The 23,628-nt window shown below is 39.7% G+C and overlaps 2 protein-coding genes across 4 annotated transcripts in view; one reads left to right on the top strand and one right to left on the bottom strand.

The window, feature by feature from the left end:
• Positions 1–23,628, top strand: part of enpp2 (ectonucleotide pyrophosphatase/phosphodiesterase 2) — a 105,398-nt gene that overhangs the window by 63,892 nt on the left and 17,878 nt on the right. For both annotated transcript variants that reach the window (XM_048595807.1, XM_048595806.1), the window contains exons 14-22: positions 1,229–1,354; positions 2,351–2,382; positions 6,738–6,865; positions 8,658–8,745; positions 14,362–14,449; positions 17,505–17,671; positions 19,151–19,199; positions 19,417–19,556; positions 20,560–20,695. In XM_048595807.1, coding sequence (XP_048451764.1) covers positions 1,229–1,354; positions 2,351–2,382; positions 6,738–6,865; positions 8,658–8,745; positions 14,362–14,449; positions 17,505–17,671; positions 19,151–19,199; positions 19,417–19,556; positions 20,560–20,695 — 954 coding nt within the window. The remainder of the gene's footprint in view (positions 1–1,228; positions 1,355–2,350; positions 2,383–6,737; positions 6,866–8,657; positions 8,746–14,361; positions 14,450–17,504; positions 17,672–19,150; positions 19,200–19,416; positions 19,557–20,559; positions 20,696–23,628) is intronic.
• Positions 1–23,628, bottom strand: part of LOC109934864 (CCN family member 3-like) — a 133,709-nt gene that overhangs the window by 62,619 nt on the left and 47,462 nt on the right. The window lies entirely within an intron of this gene.

Consider the following 23,628-nt stretch of genomic DNA (forward strand, 5'->3'; position numbering starts at 1 on the left):
GAATGCTGGAACTGAAATGCCAAACAAATTCAATTAAAATACAAATATTTCCTATTGACCAGTTCAGACGTTATGACACACTTCTGGAGCAGGTAGGACTTGAAGTTGGATTTTCTGGCCCAGAAATAGTGCAGCACAGTGGCTCAGTGGTTAGCACCGGGTTCGATTCCAGCCTCAGGTGAATGTCTGTGTGGAGTTTGCACGTTCTCCCCGTGTTCATGTGGGTTTCCCACTGGGTGCTCTGGTTTCCTCTCCGCTGTTCAAAGATGTGCCGGTGGATTGATAATACTAAATTACCCACAGTGTACAGGAATGTGTAGGCTAGGTGGATTAGCTATGGTAAATGTAGGGTTATAGGAGTGGGAAGTGTGGGTCTGGATGGGACGCTAACTGGAGGGTCAGTGCGAGCTTGATGGCCCAAATAGCCTCTTTATGCACTGTGGGGATTCTATGACACACCAATATGCTACAAGAGCCCATCAATTGATAGAATAAATTATGAAATGATATTTAATAAATACCACTGAATTAGGCAGAAGTATTAGAAAGGCTAGCATGAGCTCTGGTTTCCAGTTTTTTTGCTGTGGCTAAACAGATTAGGTTACTTATCCCTATATAAGTGCACAATAATTTAAGGGAAGGATTTATACAAAGAAAGTGAAGATTTAAATGGAACTTTTGTTCAGATCCTTTTTGTAACAAAAAGAACATTGAAAGATTGTTTTCAGTAGTCTTTGCCTTCTTTTGTGGAAATCACCATGTTAAAAAAATCTCTAGTGGGACTTGCTGTTCCTGAATTTCAATACAAATTACTTCTCACTGGTTGTATTACAAGACTACGTGTTGTGTCTGTATATGTTGCATAAATACCAGACACCCTGCCTCTGCTGTTGGAGACCTCCTTGACATCCTCACTCCTTTCGCTCATTGTAAAAGATGGAACAATGCAAATAGTCTGAGCATCAGATGGATTATCCTGCTTCAAACACGATCCTGCTAAGAATGGACATCCAGTAGCTTTCTTCACATTGCCACAGCCAGTGATCTCTACCAATGCCCGATATTAAACATATATAACCTTGGCAATGCACTCAGCAGCCATCTAGAATACATCAGTGTATGAGGTACTGTTTGAGCACAGCTAAACCCGACTGAATCTGATCTGCAGTCGCATATTGATCTTCAGGAAGAAAAGATAACTTCATGGTATTTGTGGTTTATTTTAAAGGAATGGAAGATGCAAGCTGTGAAAGAACAGAATTTTTGAGTAACTATCTCTCTACTGTTGATGACATCATCCTGTACCCTGGAACTCTGGGACGTATTCGCTCCAGATACAGTAACAATCCCAGATGTAAGTAAATTGGCGAGAGAGCCGATTTCCTTAATATTTGCTTTTGATTTACAAGAGTGGTTTGGTAGCGCTTTTACCCCAAGCAGACCAGGTTGGAGGGATACATCTACAGCAGGCTATGAGAGAACCAACAAGAAGGAAAGCCAGTTTGACCGTATCCTTAGCATCTTCCACATATATAAGGGGTGGGTTATAAATGATGGCCTCGGAATGCCTGCATGGTGCACAATTCACTATGTTACATTTCAGTCCAAATAATTTTGTTGCTGACTGTGTACTTAATACCAATATGCTGCAGTTACATTGGGAAATATTGTTGAAAGGTCCCAGGTTTCTCAGTTCCTACAAATAGAAACTGACAGAAAATTCAGGGCAAAGCTACGTAGATTGGTCAGTTTGGCTAAACAGTGTCATCCAGTCTTATTTGACATGTGCAACGACTCCAGTATGTCTGTGGATGCTCATTTTAAATCTTAGGAACCTGAACAGCTATATCTTATAATTGGAATGAACAAATAGCCACTCTTTTCTACTGATAGAAATGTTGCTGACTATTGTGTATTCAGTGCAAAATTCCAACGTGCTATCATTTAGCTGTTATTACAAGAATGATTTGATGAATCCCAGTTCCTTTCAGGAAGTATGGCATGATGAGACAACATAGCCAAAATTTGGATAAAGAGGTAAGCAGGTCATGCAGGATTTTCTGTACATTAAAAATATTGGACAGTAAATCCTTTAAGGTGTGTTGATCTATGTACCTGAGTTACCGATAAGCAATTGTTGCATTAGAATTTGTAAGATGTGCCCTCATAACTTGCGGTAACACGCTTGTATTGTTGTTCTAAGACTGTGCTGCTTGTAAGATATATTTGTTATGGCTGCATTTTGGTTTTTGATTAGTTGTGAATATAGTTAAGTTGGGTAAAGCTTGTTTCTTCAGTAACCCATTAGGATCTCCTCATTTTACAGCTTTATGTTAACCTTTCTTTATAGATGATCCCAAAACACTGGTGGCTAACCTTACTGTGAGTATAAAATAATGCATTATTGAAAGCTAATATTTAAAGACAAGGACATAGCTACTGTATTCTGAATATTAATGAAATCTAATACAGATACAGAACTAGTCAGAATTTTTGTTTCTGTACTCACTGGCACATGACTTCCCGTTTATTGAAATCAATGGACAGGAAATTGAAGGCTAGCAAATGTTGAAACAGAAAACACTTTCTCACATACTGATCTAATTACTGGAAGGCTTACACTTTGATCATTGTAATGTACAAACAAGGAACAAGAGTAGGCCATTGGGTTTGTTGACCCTGTTTCACGATTCAATAAGATCATAGCTGATCTCATTTAAACTTCAACTCTACATTCCTTCACATCTCCAATAATCTTTCATCTCCTTGGTAATCAAGAATCAATCAACCTCTGGCTTAAAAATATTTAAAAGTTCTGGATTCACTGCATTTTGAGGAAGGGAATTCCAAAGCCATTCAGCCCTCTGAGAGAAAAATTGTTTCCTTATCTCTGTTTTTAATGAGTGCCCCTTATTTTTAAACTGTGACCCCTAGTTCTAGATTTTTCTACCAGAGGAAGCATCCTTTCAGTATCTGCCCAATCACATCCCTTCAGGATTTTAGGCGTTTCAATGAAGTCACCTCTTTTAAACTCTACAGGACCCAGGCCTAGCGTGTCTAGGATTTCCTCATAAGGCAACCTCCTCATTCCAGATATTAGTCCAGTAAACCTTCTCTGAACTCGTTCCAATGCATTAACATCCTTCTGTAAGTACGGTGACCAGTGCAGTACATAATACTCCAGATGTGATCTCACCAATGCCTTGTATAACTGAAGCATGTTGCACTTTAAATAATGGCAGTGTTTGCTGACATCAGTAACTCTGGGCAATTGTCTCTTTGTGCTGACCGGGGAACGCATGGTTCCAAGCTCTGATGTCATCATGTAGACTTTATGTGATGTCATATGTAAGTGCATTACAGCACATGCACAGGGAAGGGTGCGTGATTTTGAACTGGGTTCAGTAGTGGAGGGAGCGATGCTGGATGTGGGGGAGCCCCCTGGGAACCGGGCCAGGACCAGGGAGGTTGGAGTTGGATGTGACGAGGAGAGCCCAGGAGCTGGGAGGCCTTCTCTCCTTCTGTCTTCCTTCCCTCCGCCCCAACCTCTGGCTGTCCTCCCTTATCTCCATTTTTGCTCTCTCCCGGTTTTCCCCATCTCTTACCCCAACTCTCCTAGTCCCAATCTCTCCTTCCCTCCTCCCCCTCCCCCCAACTCCTGATCTCTTTCATCCCTCACCACCCAGTCCCAATATTGTTTCCTCAGCCATCCCAACCTCTCCTCCCCTTCCCACCACTCAACTCCAACTTCTCCTGAAATCTGCACATTCACAACTTAAAACAGTGCATAGTGTGATGCATTAGTGCTAACAAACATAGCCATAAATTCTACCATTTGCTGCTTACTAAAGAATACCAAATAGATTTAGCTGAAGTTGCTAATGCATTTTTTTAATAATTGGAACTGATTTTCTCTTTCGTTATAATAACTGGTTTAAGTTAAAATCGGTAAACTCATTGTTGCATTGAAATTGCCTTTTTTAAGCCACCTATATTTTTCTGTCACTATTTATTAGCTAACCACCAGGATCAGCTTATGCTTCAGTAACATGGACCCATCATCCAAGTTCAGATGAAATTCTAAATAGATTTGATCTGTAATGTTTCTATGGTTTTAAGTAGACCAGTGACTGCTTCATGAGGCATTACCGGGAATGGTGCTTTCGAAGCCACAGTGGGATTGTGAAATGAGATTTTGGGGTCACAGCTTTGAGGCAGCAATGGCTGGATCTCAGACTGAATGCTCACAGCTGAGAGCCACTTCAATCCTCTTCACCTTATGTAATGGTTGGTATGGCCTAATAGACAGATCTTTTAGAGGCCTGATTGCTGCTGCAAAACTATTGAAAAGATAGGTTCCTTTGTTTTAAACAAAAATAGCTTAAACTGTTGCCACTGTGCTCAGGAGCAAATCTGCCATTCCTAGCGCCCCCCTCAGAGACTTGAACCTGCTCCCCCCACCAACCAGGGTCACAAGAGGTGTGAGAATTGGCTGATACCAGGATGCAGTACTCAGAACCCAAGATATGAGATTAATTCAAGAGGACCAAAAGCATTTTCTGAAGAAGGGTCTAGGCCCGAAACGTCAGCCTTCCTGCTCCTCTGATGCTGCTTGGCCTGCTGTGTTCATCCAGCTCTACACCTTGTTATCCCAGTGTGTCCAATTTGTTTCTCATGCAGAAGAACAGTGCATGCTTATAATGACTGAAGTTTGTATCAAATGGGAAGAAGGTGCTTCACTGCTTTGATGAAGAGTCATCTGGACCTGAAACATTAGCTTGCTTTTTCTCCATGGATGATGCCTGATCTGCTGTGATTTCCAGCACTTTTTTTTGTTTTTGGGTGAAAATGCTTGATCACTTTGCATATTCTGCTTATTTGTCTTAAAAATGATCAGCTGCTATCTGTTTACTTGAGTCGATAGGATCAGGAGTAGGCCATTCAGCCTATTAGGCCTGCTCCCCCACTTAATACAATCAGGGCTAATCAATCATTTCAGTGCCCTTTACCCACACTGTTCCCATAACCCTCCCTCCATCCACCGTTAGTCAGAAATTCATCAACCTCTAAACATACTTAAAGACTGAGCTTCCACAGGTATCTGGATGATTGAATGGGACTTGGTGCAAGTTAGCATGTTAGCAGTAAAGTTTTGAAGAATATCAGAGAGATGTTCCTCTGTATCTTTCTTTGGACAGAATTCAATATATATAGATAAAATTTGTGTTGTATTCTGAAATTAGTGCAGAAGAATACAAATACAAATGGACCATCATTTGGAAAACCTTTGTACTAAGATGATTTGAGCTTTTAAGGAGTATAAACTAGCAGATTATGATTTTTTTAGAGGATATTTTTCCCTTAATGTGTAGGCCTTCTTATACCATATGATATTCATGACAGAGGGGATCTTTTAAGACCGGGCCACAAAATTCTTTAAATGCTGGTCTGGTATAAACCACCTCAAGCTGAAACTTATGGTTTTTTTGGCTAAGTATGATTTGTGTTGAGTCTGATAGTGATTCTGACCACAAGGCCCAGAGAATTTTCTCGCTGTATCTTACCAAACTCACTGCAAATAATTGACATTCCAGCTCTTACGGTGAGTATCAAATCTGGTCTCCACCCCATCTTACCACTTGGAGTTCTCACCAGAGCTCTCAGAATTGACCAGCATCCCTGGTGCTGGTGGGATATTTCAAAGCCCATTTGTGTACCTGCACAAATGCTGTCAGTCCAGAGTTGCCCGGCGTGGTCCCTGACAGAGGGAAATTGGCGCCCAGCTTTGTGGGCAGGAAGGTGGTGCACAGGTGGGACTTCCTCCTGCCTGAGGACCAGCAGTATATCAGACCTTGTCAGCCTGGTCTGAGGTGGCGTAGAGCCCATTCTGGTTTCCATGTTGAATTTTTCCAACAGCTAGTTTGTAGGGCGAGTTTGGTAAGATGGCCACCCGTGACAAGTTGGACTGTGAGCAATGTGTTTAACAAGCAAGAATGGTCATCAATTGGGAGCTCACAGCAGCCTGGCAAGAATGTCGTTAAGCTGCTAGAGGAAAGTGTACCTGATGTGATGAGATAATCTCAACAGAGACATGAACCTCGCCAAACATATCACCCAATTCTGCCACTCACCTTGGCATAGCCCACACCGTTCAGAGCCTGATAAGATTGCAACCTGGAAGATGAACAAAATTTCATAAGTATGGTTCTTTCTGCGTCACATCTTCCTTTCTGTTTCGAGTCTGCTTATGGTGAATCAGCAGTGTAAGAAATGATTTATAGAAAGCCATTTGCCACACTGTTATGGTGCAGTGTGTTGGTACTTTGACACACTGCTCCATTAACACAGTGAATTTTCGAAAACTGATTGTGCATGTCAAAGTTACAACTGGAATATAAACTTCTTTATTTGCTCCTCTTAATTTGGACTAAATCTAGTAAGAAAATGTACTTTGTAAAATTTGGGATCTACTTATATATAGGGTAAGAAATGTATGTGTAATAATATGTTGTTGTTCCAGTGTCAAAACTACTACACCATACAGTGCCTGATATTGTTTTACCTTGAGTGCAGTAGCTGTGTCTAATGACCTAATTTGCTTTTGCAGTTTTCGCTGTTCACGAATGATCATTAATTCATACTCTGAAGCAACTGTAACCTACTGATAAAGAATTGTAAGAGTTGTTTTTTTATTATCTTTGTGCTATAGATTTTGCTCAACTTCAATTGTTTTTCAGTGTAAAAAACCGGATCAGCATTTCAAGCCCTATTTGAAGATGAACCTCCCAAAGCGTTTACATTATGCCAACAACAGAAGAATTGAAGATGTCCATATAATGGTAGAGAGGAAGTGGCAGGTAGCAAGGTACTTAAATAAATTGCACTTGAAGCCTAAATACTAAGTCACAACTATGGATGCTGGATGTCTGAAGCAAAAATTGATAGAGAAACATAACAGGTCTTGTGGTGTCTGTAAAGAGAGAAACAGAACTAATGTTTGATGAAGAGTCACTGGACTTGAAATATAATCTCTGCTTTCTTCCCACAGATGCTGCCAGACCTGTTGAGTTTCACCAGCAATTTCTGTTTTTGTTTCTGATCTCCAGCATCTGCACTTTGTTTTATTTCAATGTTTCCAATCTAGTCTTCTGTAGAAGGGTAACTGGACTTGAAATATCACACCTGTTTTTTTCTCTACAGATACTGCCAGGCATACTTTTTTTTTGTCTAGCACATTCTGTTTTGTACACATATAACGTAGCCTGCTTATTTCTGTTTTAATGTACCTATTTGAGCACCATGGAGTTACTACATCTTGCAAAATTTTAATTCTTTACTGTAAATGCATATCAAAAATCTGACTAATAATTCTTATGCTACACTGTGTACAGATTTAGGAATGTGTGAGTTTAGAATATCAGTCTCTTAATTCCTATATACTCCCCTGTAAACGATGACAGCGCTATTATGAATATTCTACATTAACCTTCAGTATAATTTCACTTGTTTTTATACCGTTATTAGTAATATTTTCACTTTTGTAGAGCCTACATTATACATTAGTTCGTAAAAACCGGAAGAATATTGTAAATTACTCTCTGTTCAGATAAAATGTGTGAACTGTGTAGGCCCTGTACCCTGATGATTTGTCATTGACTGGTACTTTTAGATTAAATTATGCTGGGCATCTATAAACTTTTTCATGAGTTGCAGATAATTTCACCTTGTGAAATAAAACTGACTACATGTATGGTGTAGTAGTTTTGACACTTTCTTGAGTTGAATATTGTAGTTCCCTGCGAGTGGATTTTGAGGTGGGCAATATATAAAATAATGCAGCCTTCCTGTCCACTCCTGAACTGTCCTAAATTATGGGCGGGATCAGATACGTGTGACAGGCAGTCCACTACAGGCATAGGTCTGTGATGAAGTGGTTGAAATCAGGGATGTTCAAGTGCTACATTCCCTCTAATACTTCCTGCTGCTGTGTGAACCTCCAATGATTGTGTGAGACAGGCACTTCTGGAACGGTAGGTCAATGTGTCCATTGCGTATTGACCCTCCGATTGGCTGTGAGAGAATATTGTTCAAGAGGCCAGAATTGGAGGCTCGAAGGCATCCCACGGGCTTTTGGAGCTGGAGCAGATTATACATGTCAGGAGGTGTGAGGCCAGGGAATACTTTTAAAATAGGGATGGTGTTTTAAAATCTAACTATTAATTAACTGTGCACCAATGTAGGGCAGTGAACTGACTGATGATTGAGTGGGACTTGGTGCAAGTTAGCATGTGGGCCATAAAGTTTTGAAGAATATCAGAGGGATGTTCCTCTCTATCTTTCTTGGGACATAATTCAATATATATAGATAACATTTGTGTTGTTTTATGAAATTAGTGCAGAAGAATACAAATCTGATGATGAGTGGATGTTTGCATTGAGAAATAAGCCCCATTCTGCAAAATGTCTTGTAGTCAAGAAATAGACATGGATAAAAATTTGCTTTTGATTTGTATTATGTTAAATAATACAATGGACCATTCATAAAGGAATGTACTTGAGCAGAACACACTACATCAGGCCATTTGACCTCCATATGTTTAATGTCTTTTACTTCATGCTTTAAGAAATCGTGTGTTAACTGTCCTTTCTGTTTTCAGGAAACCAATGGAAGTTACCAGAAAGCTCGCAGGAAAATGCAGTTTTCAAGGCGACCATGGCTATGATAATAAAATCAATAGTATGCAGGTAGGAATTGTACTGACTTGTTTGAAATGTTCTATTCTTCAACTACTCCTTCAATGCTAACTTCAGGACAAATATCACATGATATTACTCTTCTGTGTTTTATTTTCTATCTTTATTCTGAATACACAAATAAAATGTTACCTTTAGTTCTTCAAAAATAAAACCTTTAGTTTTTTTTATTTTTATTCATTCATGGGATGGGGTCATTGTTGGCTAGGGAATCTTAACCCTATTTGCTGAGAGGGCAGTTAAGAGTCAATCATATTGCTTGTGGGTCTGGAGTCACATGTAGGCCAGCCCAGGTATGGATTGCAGTTTCCTCTCCTAAAGGACATTAGTGAACCAGGTGGGGTTTTATAACAGTCGGCAACTAATTCATGGTCATCAGCAGACTCTTAATTCCAGATGTTGAATCAAATTCCATCATCTGTTGTGTTGGGATTCGAAACATTGTCCCAGAACATTACCTGGGTCTCTGGGTTAACTGTTCAGCAATAATACCACTAGGCCATCACCTCCCTTAATTGACCATTGGATATTGGGTTGGCCTCGCTGGTTTCAGTACTTGGATAGATGTACTGATGTCAAATTTAATCAGTAGCAACGTCCTACCTAGGAGTAGGATGTAATATAAAAGAAGGGCAAAGTCAGAAGTCACACGACACCAGGTTATAGTCCAAAAGGTTTATTTGAAGTCACAAGCTTTTGGAGTGTAGCCCCTTTGTCAGGTGAAGTGAGGGAGACACACACAGACAGAGAATTTATAGGCAGAGAGACCAAGGGCAGAGAGGTCAAAAGATCATTCCAATAGTGTTATGGAGTGTCAAATAAGAAGCCTCTTCAAGTGATCAAAAGTATCAGATGGCGTGAGTAAAGTATCACCAGCTGAACAACAAGCGAAGGGATGACTTATAATCCGATAAAATGAGGTAGAGAGATAATTACAAAAAATTAAAAATAAGGAGGTGCTGGAGTCAAACCAAATGGATAGAATAACATGATAGGTATAAGAGCCGTATGCCGAGTATCTAACCAAAGTAATAAGTAATCCAAAACTGTACAAACTAATTAAGGTACAGCGATCATAACCTTAATTAATGTATACATCTTTAACACACCTTAAACAGAAGCTTACTTAAAGTTATTCATAAAGGTAAATGTCAAACAAGTATTCCGTTTAGGTGCCAATGGGAGGGGTGGACCATCAAGTGATAGCAGTAGCAGCAGCAGTTGGAGCAGTGACAACATGGATGGCTCCTGCTGTACAGAGGGGAAGGATAATGTGTAATAGAGCTACAGGAATTGGAGATTTTATAGTCAGGGGCACAGATAGATTCTTCTTGGGCTGTGAGAGAGACTCCAGGATGGTATGTTGCCTCCCTGGTGCCAGGGTCATGGATGTTTCGGAATGGGTATGGGGCATCCTGAAATGGGAGGGTAAACAGACAGAAGTCATTGTCCATATTGGCACAAAAGACATGGGTAGGAAGAATGACAACGTCCTACAATGACAATTCAGGGAGTTAGGTAGTAAACTAAAAAGCAGGACCTCTGGGGTAGTAATCTCAGGATTACTCCCTGTGCCACGTGCTACTGAGGCTAGGAACAGAGACATAGTACAGTCGAACACATAGCTAAAGAGCTGGTGTAGGGTTGAGGGCTTCAGATATATGGATCATTGGGATGTCTTCCAGGGAAAGTAGGACCTGTACAAGTGGGGCAGGTTGCACCTAAACTGGAGGGGCACCAATAATCTTGCAGATAGATTTGATAATGCCACTTGGGAGGATTTAAACTAGTGTGGCAGGATTGTGGGAACCGGAGCAGTAGGTCAGTAAGTATAGAGACTGGGGAAGAGCTTTAGATTAAGGCAAATACAGCTAAGAGGAAATGCATTCAGGGAGAAGTTTCTGACCTCAGGAGAACTGGAGGCTAGTATTGTATTTGCTTCAATGCAACAAGTATAACAGGTAAGACAGGTGAATTTAGACCCTGGATTAATGCATGCAACTATGATGTTGTTGCTATCACAGAGACATGGTTGGAAGAGGTCAAGATTATCAGCTTGGTGTTCCGGGATATCGATGCTTTAGACAAGACAGAGGAGGAAGCAAAAGAGATGGGGGCATTGCATTATTAGTTGTGGAGCACATCACAGCTGTGTTGAGGGAGAAAACCCTGGAGGGACCTTGCAGCAAGGCTTTATGGGTAGATCTCAGGAATAGGAAGGGTACAATCACAATGCTGGGATTGTACTATCTCCAGCTGCTAGCGGGAGATAGAAGAAGAGATATGTATTCAGATTTTGGAAAGATGGGAAAATGATAGGGTTGATGTGGTGGGTGATTTTTAACTTTCAACATATTGACTGGGACTCCCTTAGTGCTAGGGGTTTAGATAGGGAGCGGTTTGGTAGGTGTGTCCAGGAGGGTTTTTTGAAAGAGTATGCGGATAGTCCAATGAAAGAGGGGGCCATAGTGGACCTGGTATTGGGAAATGAGCCCGGCCAGGTGATCAAAGTTTCAGTGGGGGAACATTTTGGCAATAGTGGCCATTATGGATAAGGACAAGAGTGGACCCCAGGTAAAGGTATTAAACTGCAGGAAAGCCAACTCTAATCGGATTCGGCAAGAACTGGAGAATGTGGATTGGGAGAAGATGTTTGAGGATAAATCTACATCTGACAGGTAGGAGTCATTTCAAAGGCCTGTTGATTAGGACAGGAATGTTCCTATGAAAATGAAGGACGAGAATGACAGGATTCGGGAACCTTGGGTGACAGGGAAAATTATCAGATGAATTTTTAAAAAAAGGAAGCATACCTAGGGTCTAGGCAACTAAGAACAGATGAAGTCCTTGAAAATATAGAGAAAGTAGGAAGGAGCTTAAACGGGGAGTTGGGAGGGCTAAAGGGGTTATGAAATGTACTTGGCCAGCATGGTTAAGGAGAATTCCAAGGCATTTTATATATATTAGGAGCAAGAGGGTAGCAGGGAAAAGAGGAGGCTCACTCAAGGATGAAGGAGGGAGGTTATATGTGAAGCCAGAGGAAACGGGTGAAATCCTTAATGAGTACTTTACAAAGAGAGGGACATGAGGAGTGTTGAGGTTAGGGAAAAGTGTGTTAAAACTCTCGGGTGGGTCAACATAATGAAGGAGGAAATGTTGGGGTCCTTGAAATGCATTAAGGTAGACAAGTCCCCAGGGCCAGATGGGATCTATCCCAGGATACTGTGGGCGGCAATAATTGGAGCCTTAATAGATATCTGCATCATCTATGGTCTCAGGCGAGGTTCCAAAGGACTGGAGAATGGCCAGTGTTGTTCATTTGTTTAAGAAGGGAAACAGAGATAATCCAAGTAATTACAGGCCGGTGAGGCTGATGTCAGTATTGGGGAAGCGCTTGGAGAAGATAATGAGAGCCAGGATTTATTCGCATTTGGAAACAAATGGACTTGTTAGTGATAGACAGCGTGGGTTTTTGTGGGGAAGATCATGTCTCACCAATTTGATGGAGTTCTTTGAAGAAGTGACAAGAATGATTGATGAGGGAAAGGCAGTGGATGTTGTCTACATGGACTTTAGTAAGGCATTTGATAAGGTACCTCATGGCAGGCTGATACAAGAGATTACAGTCTCAAGGAGTTTTGGGGTGTGATGTCTAGATGGATACAGAACTGGCTTAGTCGTAGAAGACAGAGAGTAGCGGTGGAATGGTGCTTTTTGGAATAGAGATCAGTAACTAGTGGTGTTCTGCGGGATCAGTGCTGGGACTTTTGTTGTTTGTAATATATATAAATGATCGGGATGAAAATATAGATAGTCTGATTAGTAAGCTTGCGGATGACACCAAAATTGGCAGAGTTGCAGGTAGCGAGGAGGATTGTCAAAGGATACAGCAGGATATAGATAGATTTCAGATTTGGGCAGAGAAATGGCTGACGGATTTTAATCCGGACAAATGCAAGGTGATGCATTTTGGAAGGTCAAATTCAGGTGCGAATTGTACAATAAATGGCAGAACCCTGATATACAGAGGGATCTGCCTTTGCAGGTCCACAGATCTCTGAAATTGGCAACACAGATGGATAAGGTGGTCAAGAAGGCATATGGCACACTTGCCTTAATTGGCCGGGGTATCAAATATATAAGTTGACAAGCTTTGTTACAGCTGTAAAAAACTTTATTTAGGCCACATTTGGAATATTGTGTGCAATTCTGGTCACCACACTGCCAGAAGGACATAAATGCTTTGGAGAGGATGCAGAGAAGGTTTAACAATTGTTGCCTCATTTGGAGGAGAGGTTGGATAAACTCAGATTGTTTTCTCTGGAAAGACGGAGGCTGAGGAACGACCTGATAGTGGACTTCAAAATTATGAGAGGCATTGATAGCAGGGTGGAAAGGTCAACTACAAGAGGGCACAGGTTCAAGGTGAGAGGGGAAAGTTTAAGGGAGAAGTGTGTGAAAAATTTTTCATGCAGAGGGTGGTGGGTGCCTGGAGCACATTGCCATTGGAGGCAGTGGAAGCAGGCATGTTAGCAATGTTTAAGGCATATCTTGATGGACACATGAACAGGATGCAAATAGAGGGATAGAAACCACGTATGGGCAATATGTAGCGGGTCTAAATAAGGACTAGGAATCAGTGCAGGCTTGGTGAGTCAAAGGGCCTGTTCCTGTACTGCATTGTATTCTATAAAGTTGTCTGTCGTCTACATGAGCATACTAGCTTTGTGTAGTGGATTTTCCCATTTGTTTTTAACAGGATTTATAAAGTGGGAGAAATTGATAATTCTCTCCCAAAGAAGGTTTTATATTTAAACCTAATTTAAACCAAAACAAATCCCAACAATTTGCCTTTCTACTACTGTAGATCATTCTGCTTTATCACAAATAATTGATCAGAATAAGATGTCTAATACTTGAAAACAAAATCATTTCCTTTAGCTTCCTCTAAAACTGAAGTGATGGTTTTAATATTAGGAAAACATCTTATTAACAATCACACATGAGAGTTACGCCATTTTATTCAGTATGTGCAGGAACTGTATAATCCCAGTGGGAATAATGATCTAAGACTGAAACTCATGGGCTTCCTTCATCTGTTGCAAAGTCCCTGATTTCTACTTTTACCACTGCCATAACTCCAACCCAAAAAGTAATTTGAACAGTGTTATTGAGAAAGGTCTAACTCCAAGCACTAAAATTCAACCAATAATTTCCCTGTACTGTGCTTACAGTGGTGATTTTTTATATTATATTTCATAATTTCTACTCAGATTTCTCCATTCTATGGGTGTGAAGCCAATTAGGCAGCCTGTTCCCAGCCCTTTGCTTATATTACCTTATTTTTAATACAATAGCAATTCAAGTGGACCTAACTCCTCATCTTTTCGAGTTCACGCTGAGGCACTTGTTAAATCTACCAATGACTGTGATAGCTTGACTGAAATAAGGAACTCATAATGTGATGTTTTAGAGGAACATGACAGTGTGCTGTCATCCTACTTGTATATTGACAATGAATTTTGTGTTTTTATGCATTGTATGTGTTATCGTTGTGCTATAATTTGATGTTTTAATTTTGCTTGTCTTGTGTCATTGCTTCTTTAGACTGTTTTCATAGGCTATGGACCTAGTTTCAAATTTAAAACCAAGGTTCCACCATTTGAAAATATTGAACTGTATAACGTTATGTGCGGTAAGTTCTTTCCAGTGTGTGTAAAAATAAGTTATTTCCCAATAGTATAATTGTATCTTATGTTGAACTTGTACGTAAGTCATTGGTTTCTTGATGTATTCTGTTATGGAAATAAAGAGGCTAAAGCATTTTTATGTATAACGTTAAACATGAAATGAAAGCTAAATGTGTACAACTTTCAGGAATAAATTTGTGTAGAAGGCGATGGAATTAATGAACAATTGCCAAATAAGTTGCATGTACATGACTAAAATAATTTCATTTTATTTTTAAAAGGAATGAAATGTCAATGATCAACCCTTTAACTTGATCTTTCTGCTATTGTCTACATAATCACCATGAATACTTCTCAGCTATTCTCATTCTGCTGGACAGATCACATTGAACCATTTTTTCTATGGCTTATCACTGATGACATTTCCATTACTAAAATTGTAGCATTTCCATTACTAAAATTGTAATTGCTATATCATCTCAAACTGAATTAATTGGCTGTGGTTCGCTAGCATTGTTGCAGCAAATATGACACCAGGACGAAGAAGAGGTGGTCACTATTAGCAAACCATGAGGAGTTTGGGGATCTTTTCTGTGGAACAGAGAAGGCTGAGAGGTGACTTGATAGAGATCTTTAAGACTGATGGAGTTTGATAGTACAGATCTTAAGAAGATGTTTCCACTTGTGGAGAGTCCAAATCCTAGGGGGTCATAAGTATAAATTAGGTCATTAATATTCAGTAAGGTGCTCAGGAGAAACTTCTTTACAAGGAGAGTGGGTAGAATGTGATATTTAACATCACATTAAGTATGTGAAACAAAGAGCATGCATACATTTAAATGAAAGCTAGCTAAGTGCATGAGAGTGAAAGAACAGAAAGGCATGTTGATAGAACGAAATAATGTAAGGTGGGAGGAGGCTTATGAGGGTTGTAAACACTGGCACTGACATGGGTTGAATGGCTTGTAGGTGTGATGTAAATATTATCATAGTTCAGGCTTGTTTCGCCATCCTGAGACTAGAATCAGGTTTTCATTTCCGAGTTGGGTATGCAGAAGCGGGAAATTTCTTGGCTTGGCAAAACCGTCTCTAGAGAAATAGCTTTGAGGCACAGGATTTTCATTGCATGGGAGCAAGTACTGGAATTGGGCTAGCTGTCCCTGGAAACAGTTTTCAAGTAACTACAGGGGCTGTCAAATGCTGAGGGGGACAATTTAAAGTCTCACCTTTGTGCTCTGGAATTTCCTGCTATTTATAACAAAAGCAGTTAGACCCTTAACCCTTAGCTTCCCACTTACACCACATCACAACCTAAATCCCTCGATCCACCCCTCATTGCCCCCATGGCCCAACATCAACTTAGTGCCAACCCATAACTTCCCACTCATCCCCAAAACCCCTTTAATCTCCATGCTAATTTGGTGCCAATTCATGACCCCTACTCATTCCATGATACCATACAGCCAGAATTCTAACTTAGTGTCAATCCATGGTAATTGAAGATCCCACACGTGGCCCATTACAGTCTTATGCCAACTCATACCAATCCAAGGCTCCCACTCAGTCTTCTCTTTTAAAACCTCCATGCTAACTCACCAAGTCTCCACCATTGATGGACCTTGGGTGCCATGTTGAAGGTTGTGTAGCCAAGCCACACCTTCCAGGTTGGGTTGAATGGGCCCCTCTGTGTTGTAGTATTTGTGTGATGTTTAAAGTGCTTGCAAGTATGTATGTAAAATGTGTTGCTATGATCTTTCAGGCCTATCAAACTAGGAAGATGATATCTGCATATGTTCCATTTGCAGGAAAATGCTGCAACTTGGCTACATATCACTTCAGAAAATACAGTATCTCCTGTGCTGTATAAAAACTGAAAGAACTGTGGATGCTATAAATCAGGAACAAAAACAGAAGTTGCTGGAAAAGCTCAGCAGGCCTGGCAGCATCTGTGAAGAAAAAATCAGAGTTAATGTTTCGAGCCCAGTTCTGAGGAAGGGTCACTGAACCTGAAACATTAACTCTCATATTTTCTTCACAGATGCTGTCAGACCTGCTGAGTTTTTCCAACAACTTCTGTTTATGTTTCTCCTGTGCTGTACATTGGCTTCTAAAAACAATTGGACAAAGTTATGTGTAAAATGGTAGGAATTCACATTAATAACTGAAAATTGTTAAGAAACTAATTACGAAGAGAATTGTTTGTGGTTTTGGTCTCGTTACCTAAGGAAAAATTTACTTTCCACAGAGAGAATGCAGCAGACTGATTCCAACAGGTTTGTTGTATGGGGCGAGATTGAGTCGACTGGGCTGTGTTCACTAAAATTTAGAAGAATGAAAGGGTTTTTAATTGAAAAACATAACATTCTGAAATGCCTGGACTGGCTGGATGGGGGAATGATGTTTCTCTTCATTGGCTGGTCCCGAACAGGGTCATTTCAGACTGAGATGAAAAGAAATTTCTCTTCTCAGAGGATACTGAACTTGTTGAATTCTCTGCCACAAGAGGCTGTAGAGGCAAAATCATTGAATTAAGAAAGCATTAGATGGGTTTCTAGAGATTGAAGAGTCAAGGGTTATTGGAGTAGGACACTCATGCTTCTATTTTAAATGTTTCTTTTAAATACAAATCTTTGTATTCCCAACCTGATATCAAAGGAAGCCAGTTTTCCTTACAAATTAGTTGTACTATGTGTAATTTTATAAGATGGCATTCCCACAAATTATCTTTCAAAAGGTACTGGAAAGTATCTACTTTGATTCCCTTTTTTATTCATTCGAGATCAGCACAATGGCCTTAGCACCGTTTGTCTGCATGATGTCAAACTGCTGTTTAGGTATGCAGTAATCCGATTTCATTGGTTATGAAATGCTTTGAAAATAAACATGAGTTTATCAGAATAGAGATCCAGTAACATACCCTAACTAGTTGTGTTTTATCTATGCAAATCACCACAGCCTGTCTTTTGAATGTGTGAAATTCATTGTCAATGATGTTATGTTTTGCTGCCATACGTTATTAACATGAAAATTACACCAGTCAATATTTTCTTTCCCTTTCAGACCTCCTTGGACTGAAACCAGCTCCTAATAATGGAACTCATGGCAGCATGAATCATATATTGCGGAACCCCCCATTCAGACCATCTATACCAGAAGAAGTGGCTAAACCATCCCATATTGCTGCTTCAGCAGTTCAGGATGATTTGGGTTGCACCTGTGATGAGAGGGTTAGAAAATAATGTCTACATTATCAAACCATTTGCTCATTTTTGAACTGCTGAGATAATGTTTGACCTGGTCAATTATTGTGAAGATCTTTCCTGATAGAGAGATAGTAAGAACTGCCGATGCTGGAGTCTGCAATAACGCAGTGTGGAGCTGGAGGAACGCATCAGGCCATTCTTCCTACCAAGAGATTTCATTCTGGCATCGGTCATTGTAGCCACAATCCCAAATTAAAGTTGCATTGGGACAGGATAACATCATCAGGTCCTAACGTTTCAGTATTAACAAGGTCGTTGCTTGCTTCCTCAGACAATTAAAATGGTGACAGCAGACATAACCTGTTGGTGATGCAGCAGGTAGCATCCATCTATCATTTTAGACCATATCATTCCCGTCAGGTGGGTGGGTTTAAAATCAGGACTTTCATTTCTCCAAGATTATTAAATTAGTGAATAAATGAAAGATTTATAAAATAAATGAAAGCATCAAAGGAGCAGGAAAGCTGATGTTTCATGTCGGGACCCTTCTTCTGAAGAATTTCTGAAGAGGGGTCCCGACCCGAAATGTCGGCTTCCGTTTCCTAATACAGCTCTGGTTTTACCTGAACTGAAAATATTTTGGGATCAGAATCTTTCATTTATTCATTAATTTAATAATCTTGGAGAAATGAAAGTCCTGATTTTAAACCCACCCACCTGACGGGAATGATATGGTCTAAAATGATAGATGGATGCTACCTGCTGCATCACCAACATGTTATGTCTGCTGTCACCATTTTAATTGTCTGAGGAAGCAAGCAACGGCCTTGTTAATACTGCAACGTTAAGACCTGATGATGTTAACCTGTCCCAATGCAACTTTAATTTGGGATTGTGGCTACAATGACCGATGCCAGAATGAAATCTCTTGGTAGGAAGAATTGACCCGAAGGAAACCCGGAAAGTTATTTTGGGGAATGATTTTACTGGTCAGAAAGGAGATGCAGCTGTTCAATCCCTACCACCCCCCTCCCCGGACCCACAACAAAGTGGAAACTCCCTGCTTCATACCTCACCTTAATGAACACCTACCCCCAACTTTGGCTGGTTACCATCCAAAGCTGAACACGTCATGTCAGTTTAGGGTCCCAGCAGTGACTCCCACCCATCCGAAATTTAGTTCTACATCATTCCCACCAAATTCATGCTGGCCTCACTGTTCCAAAATTTACGTGAGGCCAGGAGTTAAGGGTCTTGACTTTATGCTGGTGCCATCGTTACATGGTCTCCCCTTTACCCTGGCTGCTGAACAACACACTCTACCTTGAGTTAAAACCAGAGTTGGAATGTTTGCTTGATTCTCTTTGTAGGTAGTTCTGTCAGCTATTAATTGCTGTTTATGAATAAATCAACTCTCAGATATGCAGCATAGTCTTATTAGTTTATTCACACGTCAAAATCTACTGTTTAGTGACCTTTATACATTTATTTTAATTATCTTAGAACAAAGGAGATGAGCTGAACAAACGCCTGCAGCAGAGGGGAGTAGAAGGTAAGGCTTTTAGAATTGTAAGTACATGCAATTTCAATACTATTTTGTGTTTTCATGAAACTGGCAAAACAATAAAAAGAACTAATAATGAAAATGCCTTGTCGTTATTCATCAGTGTAGTTAATTTTTCAAGTTGAAAAATTACAGTTTTTGTTTTGAATTTCTGTTGGTATGTAACTTTTATATTCATCTTATTGCGTTCTTGATTTCTCTATAGAAAACAAGCACCTACTTTATGGTCGTCCTGCTGTTCTGTACCGTACTAAGTACTATATCTTACATCATCAAGGTTATGTAAGTGGATATAGTGAGACATTCTCAATGCCTTTGTGGACTTCATACACCGTTCCAAAACAGGTTCGTGCTCAGCAGTTTAAAGAGTATTTGTTGAATGTTGCAAGTGATACCAATTTTGGACATTCTTAATGTTGAAATAACAATCCTGAAGTGGAACATGTTTTTTTATTCCCTAACACTAAAACCCTGCACCATAATGGATACAAAAACACATTGAATGTTGGCGGAGTTTTATGGTTAGTAGTGTGGGAAAGAAACAAATTTATTGTTGAATTACAGGTATACATGTATAATTCCAGCCAGTTTTTGATAAAAGTCTCTTTGATGTCAGTTAATACAATATAGTCAGTTTCATCATGTTGAAAGAATTACTTATTTTAAGCCACTGTGATGGATGGTGCACTTGAGTCGATGCAGTTCTAAAGCTGCAGGTCCAACAGTTTGGATGTGCCCATCTGTATCTCTAGCATTGACCCTGGCAAAGTAGGAATGATTGAGGGGGTTCATGTATTTGAATAATCTTGGGACTAGAGGGCCAGCTCTTGGTGCACATCTTGGATATCCACCTGACCAGGTGTTCTGGTGTGATACTCCCAAATTTGTGGTGGTGGGGAGATGTGAACTGGTTGGGTTTGCTAGATCTGCTATCAATGCTTTTATTTTGTGTATCGTTCTGCTATTCTTCCAGGTGTAGGTGCAGGCCATGCATGTGAAAACTTTCAAGTTGGGAGTCCTTCTTCTCAGCCAGCCTGTCTCTTGCACAAACTGTGTCTGGGCTGGACTGATTTCCGCCTGAAATATGCCCCTGTAGAAACTGGCCAGGACCTGCAGCACCCAGCATAACAATTTCAGGTCCTCTGACGCACTCTTGTTGCACTTGTGACAATAATGCCCTGATACAGATACTCATTTGATAATGATTTGCTTTTCTCATGATGATCAAAACAAAATGAGTGTTTTATTTTGTAAACCCTTATTTTGTTGGAAGAGAACTCTGAAATTACCTTCAAAATTGAAAGATGTATTGATACCATTGTAAAGAGCCTTTCACATCCAATTTCAGGTGGAACTGTTTAACCTTCCAGACTTTCTGAACAACTGTGTGAGACCTGATATACGCATCTCTGCAACTCACAGTCAAACTTGTTCAGCTTATAGAGCAGACAGACAAATTTCCTATGGATTTCTTTATCCTCCCAGTAAGTTCACTTGTTTTCTATAACCTTTATGAAGGCAATTGATAAATTTAAATGATAAAACATAACATCGGTACATCTACAGTTTTTACCTGGAAGTCTGACACTATTCACCCCAAGTACACACCAAGCATGTCAGGGTCCTAGCTTGGTTGCTGGCTGCCTGTGTTATCTTGTGGCAATCATATCCAACTGTTCATTTTCAGCCACAATATAGCTTAGGTTCTATAGTTTAGCACTATTGAATGATAATCAAAATACATTGAAATTTTTTAAAATAAACACTTATTTTATCATTAATGCTTAAAATGATCTCATCAACCAACAGCGATTTGACCTCTTGGACGAAAATTACATTTTTATCTCTAATATTTGGATTGGTATTGACTTCTTTTGATTCTGCCATGCTTCATAATGGATTTAAAGTGACCTCAGTGATAGAAAAATGTTCCAGCTCAGTTCATTATACTAGCATTTAAGATTAATTATTGAGCCTTGGCAAAGGGAAAAAAAATCCAGGTCACTCAGCTCAAACACAAGTTTCTGTATGATTTCAGAGATAGTAGGAACTGCAGATGCTGGAGAATCTGAGATAACAAGGTGTAGAGCTGGATGAACACAGCAGGCCAAGCAGCATCAGAGGAGCAGGAAGGCTGACGTTTCAGGCCTAGACCCTTCTTCAGAAATGTGGGAGGGGAAGGGGGTTCTGAAATAAATAGGGAGAGAGGGGAAGGCGGATAGAAGAGAGATCCACTGAGGTTTTTCCGGAGGGAGGAGGGTAACTTCTTCAAGGTAGACATCCTTAGAAGAGGCTTTGCAGTGGGGTTAAAATTGTTTCAGAGCTAGTAGGAACTGCAGATGCTGGAGAATCTGAGATAATAAGGTGTGGAGCTGGATGAACACAGCAGGCCAAGCAGCATCAGAGGAGCAGGAAAGCTGATGTTTCGGGCCTAGACCCTTCTTAGGCCTGAAACGTCAGCCTTCCTGCTCCTCTGATGCTGCTTGGCCTGCTGTGTTCATCCAGCTCTACACCTTGGTTTCTGTATGATTTGTTTGATTTGAAGTTGGAAGTTATATAAATTGCTGAAGGTCAAACCAAGACCTTTAAGGTATGTATCAGCGTGTTTGCTTGAAATTATTGAGAGAGATTTGGAACATGCAAAGCAAGGTTGGCTGAAGAGAATTTAGCTGCACCTGACAATTTTCATAGTTGTTGAAAAAAGAGATTAAAGTATTATGATAAAGTTTCCTTGCATCAATGGAAAATTATTTGTTACCTTGTTCTCTACAAAGAATTAGCAAAATTTAATACTGTAGAAAAGTATTTCTTAGTTATTGCTTGTTTTGTTACTGCCTAATATATGTTTTTGGTTGTTGACATCCAAGACAACACCTAGTATAGTATTATCCACCAACTTCTGATGACAAGAGTAATCCCATGCAATAGAGCCAGCAGCAGAAGTAATGTAGAAGGGGTTCTCTGTTTATTGAACTTGTTGGGCTGTAATGTATTATTTAGATATCTGGTGAAATGGAAATGCTCTTGAAAGAGAAATTTTGAAATCTCTTTCTTGAAAATGGTAAGTGCAAAGTTAGTCTGTTCACACCACTTCCATTTTGTGAAGGATCTCCCAGTATAGGAACCACAAGTGCTCCTCCTGGGATAGATGGATTTAAGATCTCACATAAGGTGGAGGCAAGTACAATTTTGTCATTTAAGAAACATTTGGACAGATACATGGATGGGATAAGCATGGAGGGATATGGACCAAATGCAGGCAAATAGGACTAGATTAATCGTGAAAGTTGGGTAGTATGGGCAAGTTGGGCCAAAGGACCCGTTTCCAAGCTGTAAACCTCTATAGCTCTATGCCTCTGAGACTTATTGGAGGTGACCTCATATTGTTTCACGCAGAATCATAGAACATCACCGCTTTGCACCATCACAGTTAAAATTAAAGGTTTGCATGTTGTTTACTGACTGGAAATAGGGGTAGCTTTTCAGTACTCCATTTTTGTTTTATTTCCTAGATTTTGATTTAAGAGCTCCTGAAATGTAATGTGAATACTAATCCAAGATCTGCTTTCTATTTGAGTGCAAGATCACTTAATAAATAATACATCATGAAACATTTCAAAATATGCCAAGGATAGTTTTTTTATGGTGAAGAATTGAGACTGGATATATCTGAAACCAATTTTTTACTGGAACTGTTTTCCAAGAAACATGTTCCCAAAACTCACCCAGCCTCTTGGTTTGAGATTGCAGCATGTGAATCTCAGCTAATCAAAGTTGGCAAACTGATTTCACTGTCAAATCCTATAAGCAGAATATTCCATCTCTTTGTCATTTGTTTTCACACTTTTATTGTGGAAATGTTACAAATTGTCTGGTCTGCTTGTGAATGACATTTCTACCAAGACCAACTGAAAGATAAGTGGTATTTTAATGGGTAATTGGAGATGGTTCTTATGATGTTAGAATTATAACACTTTCTTCGACAGAATAGTGGAAACCTTAGTGTGACCATTCAAGATAAATAAATGTTAAATCACAAGCACTAACATCTCTTACTTTTAATGGTTATAAAAACTAAATGATAAAATCTAAATGTAATAAAAGAGATTAAAAAAATTCCAATTATATCACAACACTTTGTGGAGGGAGAACACCGAAAGCTTAGCAGTAACGTATAAAATTGATAATATTTTAAACACTTGACTCTCTTAATAGTTAGACAGTGGATGAAAGATTATGTGGATATGCAGAAATTGGAGTTGAGGTTAAAATCATATCAGCTATGATTTTATTAAATGATGGAGTGGGTTTGAAGGGTTGAGTGGCCTATTCTTATTTTTTTTTTGTCCATTTGTACAGTTACTCATCACATAGAAGATTGAGGGTGGGGAGTGTTAAAAATGGGTTATATGCTGAG

Source organism: Rhincodon typus, chromosome 4 (genome assembly GCF_021869965.1).
Source record: "Rhincodon typus isolate 14 chromosome 4, sRhiTyp1.1, whole genome shotgun sequence".
In the NCBI taxonomy this organism is placed as follows: domain Eukaryota; kingdom Metazoa; phylum Chordata; class Chondrichthyes; order Orectolobiformes; family Rhincodontidae; genus Rhincodon; species Rhincodon typus.